General features: G+C 44.5%; 1 protein-coding gene across 1 annotated transcript; it reads left to right on the forward strand.

The window, feature by feature from the left end:
- Positions 1-918: 918 nt before the first annotated feature.
- On the forward strand, positions 919-8,654 carry EIF5 (eukaryotic translation initiation factor 5; the record flags this gene model as incomplete). The annotated part of the gene is made up of 10 exons (XM_080708042.1): positions 919-990; positions 1,106-1,187; positions 1,479-1,651; positions 1,946-2,057; positions 2,846-2,988; positions 3,199-3,357; positions 4,150-4,311; positions 7,306-7,470; positions 7,584-7,718; positions 8,565-8,654. 10 exons carry the CDS (start codon positions 919-921, stop codon positions 8,652-8,654), a joined length of 1,293 nt encoding a protein of 430 aa, XP_080564168.1.
- Between the last annotated feature and the right edge of the window lie 1,235 nt (positions 8,655-9,889).

The following is a 9,889-nucleotide window of genomic DNA, read 5'->3' on the forward strand; positions in this document are numbered from 1 at the left end:
GCACCTGCCCGGCCGCCCTCCGCTCGCCGCCCTCCCCGCCGCTCCGGACCCGGTTTGCCGCGCCTCTTCCTCCCAGTCCCGGGCGAGCCGCGTTGGGTTTATGTCTTTATTTGACGAAAACGGTGAGTCGCGGGCGGAGGGCCATGGCGGCGACAAGATGGCGGCGCGCCGCGTGACCCGCGGCGTGTGGCGCAGTTTGGGGGGGCCGGGCGGCGGGAGCGCGCGCGCTGAGTCAGCCCGGGCGCGGCGGGGCAGGCGCCCGCGGCGGTCGCCATGGGGACGGGGCGCGGGGCGGCGCGCGTTGGCGGCGCGAGCGGAGGGCGGCCGGCGGGCCGGGCTGCGGGCCGGGACGCGGCGCGCCGGTGAGCCGCGGAGGGCTGCAGCGGGGCGGCGCCGGGCGGCGGGGGGCCGCGCCCGGGCCCGGAGGAGGCGGTCGCCGCCGGCGGGACGCGCCCGCCGCAGTCGGGGCTGCACGGTTAGAGGTTTGCCAAGCCGGCGTTTCCCCACCAGAGCCACGGTTTGGTCAAAATGGAGGGCTCCCGGGTTCCTAGAGGTGTGCTCTGCTATTGGGAATGGCGCCTTTTAACATGAACTCGGACGCTTCGTGACCCAGGAGAATTGACTGAGCACAAGGAACCTAGGTCGGGAAGTGATCCCCGACGAGAAGGATGTTAAACCTGCCGGGTGTTTGTGGTTTTTTTCTTTTTCAGAGCTGTTGCGCAGCCATTGGTACCTGTATTGGGGAAACATAGCGTACAAGCAAGAAGCTTACAGCCTCAGTGGCGAAAATTTTTTCATGTCAGAGACCGAGAACTCTTGCAGTCGTTTATGTCATCCCTTCTTCTCCAGACAGAAGATACCAAAAAGTTGCAATCAAAGATCTCTTCATCTTATTGATAAAGCCACTAATAAGCCAAAATGTCTGTCAACGTCAACCGCAGCGTGTCAGACCAGTTCTATCGCTACAAGATGCCCCGTCTGATTGCCAAGGTAAGACCCACCTTCGTGGTAGTAGGAAATCGGTCCTTGGTGCTCTTTCTGGGTTTTGAGAAATTGCAAGTCACAGGGAAGACAGCGCAAAATTGAAATTCTTATTTCCTTTTAGGTTGAGGGCAAAGGAAATGGAATCAAGACAGTTATAGTCAACATGGTTGACGTTGCAAAGGCGCTTAATCGGCCTCCAACGTGTAAGTAAACTTCTTGGAGAAGCCTGAAGAGGAGGAGGTATATGATGGATAAAGTCTTGACGGTCTTTGAGCTGTGAAACTTCTGAGTTGTATGCTAATTAGGCTAAAGGTTGATTGGAACCTTGGACTTTAAAGGAACATACTGGTTGCCCTAAGTTCTCTTAAGCTTTCTGGCGAACACATCTCATTAACCCCGTAACTTGAAAACATGGTGATTCTTGTATAAATGTGGATGAGTAGCCAGAGGTTAATTTAGTTAACTGTAATGAATCGAGCCTTGTTTTCATATAGATCCCACCAAATATTTTGGTTGTGAGCTGGGAGCACAGACCCAGTTTGATGTTAAGAATGACCGTTACATTGTCAATGGATCTCATGAGGCGAATAAGCTGCAAGACATGTTGGATGGATTCATTAAAAAATTTGTTCTCTGTCCTGAGTGTGAGAATCCTGAAACAGATCTGGTGAGTGCCTTTGAGGTTTTTGTCAGTAAAAGAATAGCCGTACACCTATTCTTGTGATCGCTTCTGGGCTAACGCCAATGTTCTTGAGAAGGCACGCAGGCTTGATTGTAAGTAATGTACAAAACCTCAAGTTTAATATATATTTTGAATAAGTTACTATGAAAAGAGTTTCCTTAGTTTTGTTAAGCTCGAAGCTCGTGTTTTAATGTCTTTTGACAGAATATTTTCACACTTTGTTCCAAAAATTGACAAAAGAATTTGTGGGTGACATACTTATTTTTACTTTTTTGGCAGCATGTCAATCCAAAGAAACAAACAATAGGTAATTCTTGTAAAGCCTGTGGCTATCGAGGCATGCTTGACACACATCATAAACTCTGCACATTCATTCTCAAAAACCCACCTGGTAAGTCTTCATAATAAACTTAAAACCACTAATAGATGGAAACAAAAGTAGATTTTTATTGTTGCTGTAAAAACAATGTTATTTGTATTAAAGACAAGGAACTTTTAATCCTTGCATTTGTTTTGTGTTTTTTTAACTATAAAACTTTATTGAAAAGTCTGTAGAACAGATTATGGTGGGGATTCATGAAAGTGTCTACTTCTATTACTGTTTTGTAAACAAGGCCTTGCTTCATTAAGCCTAAGTGGCCTTAAAGCTTAGCAGGCAAGCTGGGCGTGGTGGTGCACAGTTGTAATCCCAGACCTTGGGAGGCTGAGACAGGAGGATCTTCACAGGATCGAAGCCAGACTCAGCTACTTAGGCTTTCAGCAACTTAGTGAGACCCTGTTTCCAAATAAATTATAAAATAGGTCTGGGAGTAAGTATAGCCCAGAGGTAGAAAAGCCCCACCAAAAAAAGTACCACCAAAAAAAAAAAAGCTTTGCAGGCAACACTCTGTGGCAGATGATCAAAACTGTCTGACACAATTTGAGCTTGCTATAGCAAGCAAGTCTAACCTATTCCGGTGTTCTCTTCCCCATGAGATAAGCCGTTATATAGACTTGAACAGTGGTCCGAAGACTTTTCAGTAAAGCTGTGTTTAGATAGGGCCTTGTCCAAGTCCATGAGGTTCAATTTTGAGAGATGAATAGCTTCTAAGAGGGCAAGATTTAAAATACTGATCCATGTTCTGGTAAACAGTAATAAAAACTATTGGACTAAACTTACTTTTTTTAAATTTCTCATAGAGAATAGTGATAGTGGTACAGGAAAGAAAGAAAAGGAAAAGAAAAATAGAAAGGGCAAAGACAAGGAAAATGGTTCTGTATCCAGCGGAGAGACACCGCCGCCACCACCGCCAAATGAGATCAGTCCTCCTCCACATGCTGTGGTGAGTGCCGAGTTACCCTAGTGGACACTGAGATTGTGTAACGTACCTGGCAGTTCAGTGCTACCAGTGTTTTAGATTCCAGGTGCTGTTGGTTGCTTGAGTTAAAGGTATATTAATGTGTATTTTGACGGGAAATGAATTTGGCTCCGAAGTATGTTCTACATTTCTAGAAAGTATGTCTTTGGCTAAGCATCTTTGTTTTGTAAATAGGAAGAAGAGGAGGATGATGATTGGGGGGAGGACACCACGGAGGAAGCTCAGAGGCGCAGAATGGATGAAATCAGTGACCACGCAAAAGTCCTGACCCTCAGTGACGATTTGGAAAGAACTGTAGAGGAGCGTGTCAATATCCTATTTGATTTTGTTAAGGTAAACACTACTTGAGAGTTCAGCTCGCATGTAAAAAAGCCTTTGTCTTTTTACATATACTTTCATAAGTTTTCAGTTTGGTGTCTTGAATACTAAGCAGGGAGAGTACATGCCTGTGTTATCAGTACTTGGGAGGCTGAGAGGGGATTGCAGATTTGTGGCCAGCCTCTACATTTAGTGAGGCTCTCTGCAAGTCAGACTGTTTAAAAGAAAAAAGGCTGCACATTGTGGTCCTGTAATTTTTGTAGTTGAGAGGCTCAAACCAGAGAATCTCAGTTTTGTGGCCAGCCTCCCAAGTACTGGGATTACAGGAATGCACCACACTCAGCTTCCCCCCCCCCCCACTTACTTAACCTTCAGCTCTATTAAGTGAGACCATATTTCAAAATAAAGAATACAAAGTAGAGCTCAGAAGTAGAATCCGTGTGTGTGTATTTATTTATTTATTTATGTGAATGACTAAAGGTGTGACTCAGTGGTAGAAGCCCCTGGGTTCAGTCCCCAGTACCAAAGACAAGTTTTTTTGTCCCAGCCTCAACAACTTGTTTCAAAAACAATTTTTTAAAAAGGCTCAAGAGATAAAGCCGGGCGTGGTGACGCATGCTTGTAATCCCTGCGCTTGTAATCCCTGTGCTTGGGAGGCTGAGACAGGAGGATCACACAGGTTCGAAGCCAGCCTCAGCTACTTAAAAAAATGTTTAAGTCTAGGACAGCAGACCAACTGATGGCTGAAGCTTAAATATGGATGCATTTATCTGAGGTTTTTTTTTTTTCCCCCCTTTTTATTTGCAGAAAAAGAAGGAAGAGGGTATCATTGACTCATCTGACAAAGAAATTGTAGCAGAAGCAGAGAGACTGGATGTAAAAGCCATGGGTCCTCTTGTTCTGACTGAGGTTCTATTTAATGAGAAGATTAGGGAACAAATTAAGAAATACAGGCGCCATTTCTTAAGAGTAAGTAATTTGTCTTAGTATTCTGTACTAACATGGAGCTGTTTCTTTAATCACTTTTGCTTTTTGCTATCCCAAAAGTAGAGGTAATCAATCCACTTTACAAGTTTTTAAGCATTTGAAAATAGCATGTGAGCTCTTAACATAAGAGGTATGTCAGGCCTTATAATCCTTGTAATCCCTAATACTTGAAACAGGAAGATCTCAAGGATCACAGGTTCAAGGGCAGCCTCATTAAGTAGTGAGGCTCATCAACCTTGTTTATGTATTTATTTTTGGTGGTACTGGGGGGTGGAACCCAGAGGCTTTCTACCTCCGGGCTATTCTCCCAGACCTTTTTTTATATTTTCTTTGGAAACAGGGTCTCACTAAATTGCTGAGAGCCTCGCTAAGTAGTTGAGGCTGGCTTTGAACCCGTGCGGTACTCCTGTCTCAGCCTCCTAAGCACGGGGATTACAAGCGTGCGCCACCATGCCCGGCTATCAACCTTGTTTAAAACAGGGACCCTGTTTCAAAATAAAAAGCTAGAAGCCGGGAGTGGTGGCGCACGCTTGTAATCCCAGCATTTGGGAGGCTGGCAGGAGGGAGGATTGCACAGGTTTGAAGCCAGCCTCAGCTACTTAGGCTCTCGGCAACTTAGACTCTGTTTCCAAATAAAATCTAATAGGTCTGGGAGTATAGCCCAGAGGTAGAAAGCCTCTGGATTCCCCCCTCAGTACCACCAAAAAATAAAAATTAAAAAAAGAAAGGGCCAGGTGTGGTGGCGCACGCTTGTAATCCCAGCATTTGGGAGGCTGAGACAGTATCACGTTTGCAGGCAGCCTCAGCTACTTAGGCCCTTTGCAATTCAGACCTGGTTTCAAAATAAAGACTAAAAAATAGGGCTGGGAATGTAGCTCAAGATAGAATGCCCCTGGGTTCCATCCTCAGTACCACACACACAAAAAAAAAAAAGCTTAGGAAACTGGGCATGGTGGTGTGCGTTTGTAATCCCAGTACTCAAGGCTGAGATAGGAGGATCATGCAGGTTCAAAGCCAGCCTCAGCAACTTAGGCTATCGGTAACTTTATGAGACCCTGTTTCCAAATAAAATATGTCTGGGAGTGTGACCTGGAGGTAGAAAGCCCCTGGGTTCCAGCCCCAGTATCACAAGAAAATAAAGAAAAAAAGCTGGATGTGGCTGCACCACTCTATAAACCCAGTACTTAAGGCTGAGACTGGAGGATTGCAGGTTTGCAGTCGGCATCAGCACTCAGTTCTACCGAAACTTAGTGGGATCCGGTTTAAAAATAAAGAATAAAAGCCGGTATGGTGGTGCACGCTTGTAATCCCAGTTTGGGAGGCTGAGACTAGAGGATTGAGGTTCGCGGACAGCCTCAGCTTAGTGAGGCCCTCCACTACTTAGGCCCTTTTTCAAAATAAAGAACAAAAAATAGGACAAGGGGGTGTAGCATGGGAGTCCAGTGCCCCTGGGTTCCATCCCCAGACCTGCAAAAAAATAAAGAATAAAAATAAGCTGGGCGGTGTGGTGGCACATGCTTGTTATCTTAGTACTTGGGGAGCTAAGATGGTAGGATATACAGGTTTGAGGCCAGCCTCAGCTTAGGCCCTCTGCAATTTAGACCTTGTTTCCAATTTTAAAAATAATAAGGCTAAGCCAGGTGTGGTGGTGCACGCTTGTAATCCCCGCGCTTGGGAGGCTGAGACAGGAGGATTGCATGGGTTCAAAGCCAGCCTCAGCTACTTAGGCTCTCAGCAACTTAGTGAGACCCTATTTCCAAATAAAACATAAAAAAGGTCTGGGAGTATAGCCCGGAGGTAGAAAGCCTCTGGGTTCCACCCCCAGTACCACCAAAAAAAATTAAATTAATTTTAAAAATAAAAATAATAAGGCTAGCCGGGTGTGGTGGCGCACGCTTGTAATCCCCGGGTTTGGGAGACAGAGACAGGAGGATCACGCAAGTTCTAAGCCAGCCACAGCGCGCTGGCTTAGGAGACCCTGTTTCCAAATTTTTAAAAAATTTAAAAATAGGTCTGGGAGTGTAGTCCGGAGCCCCAGTACCACCAAAAAAATAAAAATAATAAGGCTGAGCCGGGTGTGGTGGCGCATGCTTGTAATCCCAGCATTCTGGAGGCTGAGACCAGAGGATCGCAGTTCGCGGACAGCCTCAGATACTTAAGCCCTCTGCAATTTAGTGAGGCCCTGTTTCAAAGTAAAGACGAAAAAATAGGGCAGGGGGTGGAGCTTGGAGGTCAAATGCCCCTGCGTTCCATACCCAAACCTGCAGAAAATAATGATAAGGCTGGGGGAGTAGCCTCTGAGTTCAACCTCTGGCCCCAAAAAACATAAGCCGGGTAGGTGGTACATACCTGCTGACCCAGTACTTGGGAGTCTAAGACAGGAAGAGCACAGCTTCACAACAAGTCTCAGCTACTCTTAATTTTTTTTATTGGTGCATTATATTCATACATCATATTGGGGTAAAGAACTTGTGTGTACATACATGTACACATCACTGATTTAACCCCTGCCCAATTCCCACCCCAAGCCTCAGCTACTTGATGAGGCCTTCTGTAACTTACACTGTTTCAAAATAAAGAGTAAAAAATTGAAGCAGCTGTGGTGGCACATGCTTGTAATCCCAGCATCTGAGAGGCTGAGACAGGAGGATCACAGTTCGCTCCTTAGTGGGGTTCTTTATAACTCAGACCCTATTTCAAAATAAGGATAAACAATAGGACTGGGGGTATGGCCTGGAGGTAGAATGCCCCTGGGTATTATCTTCAGTAACGCCAAAAAAAAAAGGGGGGGGGCTGGGAGAGTAGCTCAAATGTAGAATGCCCCTGGGTTCAGCCCCAGTGCTGGGGGTGAAGTAATATAGGGCTGGGGTTATAGATCAATAGAGTGGTCTTTGTGTATTGGCCTTTTTGAACCACTCTTGGATATTAAATTGTCAAGTTAGAACACGTAAATAAAACTTGTTAATCTATTTGCAGTTTTGTCACAATAATAAAAAGGCTCAGAGATACCTTCTTCATGGTTTGGAGTGTGTGGTGGCAATGCATCAAGCTCAGCTCATCTCCAAGATCCCGCATATCTTGAAGGAGATGTATGACGCAGACCTTTTAGAAGAGGAGGTCATCATCAGCTGGTCGGAAAAGGTGGGGATCTGGAGTGTGACCTAGTTCTCTCAGAGCTGAGCATGTGGGGGATTCTATAAACAACCCGAAGTTACTTAGAATCTTCACTTAGAATATTGTACTGGACTTTTTAGGCGTCCAAGAAATATGTCTCAAAAGAACTTGCCAAAGAGATTCGTGTCAAAGCAGAACCGTTTATAAAATGGTTGAAGGAGGCAGAGGAAGAATCCTCAGGCGGTGAAGAAGAAGATGAAGATGAGAACATTGAGGTAAACACTGGCAGTGTGTTAACTACAATGGCGGCAGTGGGTGTTTGAGATGCTGAGGTTTCTAAGGAGCCTGTTGTGGTGCACGCCTATAGTCTCATTGCTTGGGGGGCTAAAACAGGATCACAGGTTCAAAGACAGCTTCAGTAATGTAGAGATTTTCTCTGCCATCTAGCTAGACTAGATCCTGTTTCAAAACGACAAAGTCTGAGCCGGGAATGGTGGCACACCTTTGTAATCGCAGCATTTGGGAGTCTGAGACTGGAGGATTATGGTTCGTGGGCAGCCTCAGCTACTTAGTGAGGCCCTCTGTAACTCAATGAGATCGTTTCAAAATAAAGAATAAAAGATAGATAAGGCTGGGGATGTGGAGGTAGAATGCCCCTGGGTTCCATCTCCAGCACTGAAAAAAAGTCTGGGCGTATGGCTGTGGTGGAATGCCTCTGGCTAATAATAATATTTAGCCAGCAGTGGTGCACGCTTGTAATCCCAGCATTTGGGAGCCTGAGATGGGAGGATCGCAGTTCACAGACAGCCTCAGCTACTTAGTGTGGGGGCCCTTTGCATCTCAGACCCTGTTTCAAAATAAAGAATATTAAAAAAAATCAGGCTTAGGGTGTAGCTCAAAGGTATAATGCCTCTGGGTTCAATCCTTAGCCAAAAAGTAAATAAATAAATGCTCTCATACAGACGAGTAGTGCTAGGCTACAGAGAACATGTCAGATTTAGTTTTTCCATTTTGCAGAGAATGATAGCTGTGTCTGTGCAGTTTGACCATTTGATCTATGTTTTATTCGCAGATTTGTTGGCAGAGGTATACGCAACTAATAAAATCATTTATCTTACCAGGTGGTGTATTCCAAGACTGCCAGTGTACCGAAAGTTGAAACTGTGAAGTCTGAAAACAAGGATGATGACATCGATATTGATGCTATTTAAAGAATGGATGCCACCTGGCTTAACAGTGCGATGCTGCAAATTTCTCTCCATTTTCAGCCAGAAGTGCAACATGTATGTGCAAAAGCTAAAACAGGCTTAGCATCATGCTACACTTTACACTAAAAATCTATTCCTGTGATTGGTCTGTAATTAAGCCCAATGAGAAATCTAAGACGTCCATTCACACACATCAGTGAGCAGGTGTAGTTTGCTTATTTAAAGCATGTTTCTTTCGGGAAAAATTAGTGGTGGACACATTTGGATTACTTTTATAGAATTATAAAAAATAAAAGATTTGGTTTTGGTCATTCTTCAGATTTTGGGCTCTGAGTGACTGATGTTGAAGTAATCGGCTCCTTTTTAAAACGTATCGTCTCTTGACCAGAGTCCTTGGAGCCTGTTAGAAACTGTTAGGTGCTGAGACTGTACACCGGGGTCTTCAGCAGATTGCAAAGGCACAATTATAATGAGTCAACCACTAAGGATCTAGTACCTTTAAAATTGTATCTCTGGACCCTCAATTTGGCATTTGATAATTCTTGTGCTGAGGTACACTGATAAATTTTGCTGAGAAGTACAATTGGCCTGAGTGTCCTGTAAGTAATGTTAAGAACTAGTTTTGAAAACTTGAAATTGTGCTTTTTCAGTTTATGGACATTTACCCAAATTGTAGTCTTTGAGTCATGTGCATTGCACGTTGGATGAGCCAGGGAAATTATTACATTAACAAATGAGTATTTTATGTGTATGTAGTGGTTGCTTTGTACTGAGAGAAAACTCAAACTTTGAGGTGTGATTAATAAATAATGATTTTATTTGGGGGAAACAGGAGAAGGTGCACTTAATCTAGCAGAAACTGAGCATAGTTTTTCAGCATTTACCTTTAATGTTTAAATTATAATTTCAAAATGTTTAGACATGCTGTATCTTGTGTTCAGTGTGTTCTCCCCCCCCCCCCCCATAGTTTATTCTTTAATGCCTTTTACATTTGGGCACTTACGCTTTTAGATTTTGGTTGCTAGATTGCCAACTAAGTGTTAATATTTCAAGCTTGATTTTATTTCTCCTCTGCCCCCATGTCTTATTTAAAGAGAAATGAAGGCTTCTAAGTCAGCCTATATCTTGGTGTGAGACTTGGGGTACTTTTTGCTTCTCCTTGAGTATAGCTGGCCATCCAAGAAGTCTGAATGGTGGCTGCTGGGTTCCGGTGACCAGGGCCCAGCCTGGCCTCTCTA

This window comes from Muscardinus avellanarius (assembly GCF_963383645.1).
Source record: "Muscardinus avellanarius genome assembly, chromosome: 12".
NCBI lineage: Eukaryota > Metazoa > Chordata > Mammalia > Rodentia > Gliridae > Muscardinus > Muscardinus avellanarius.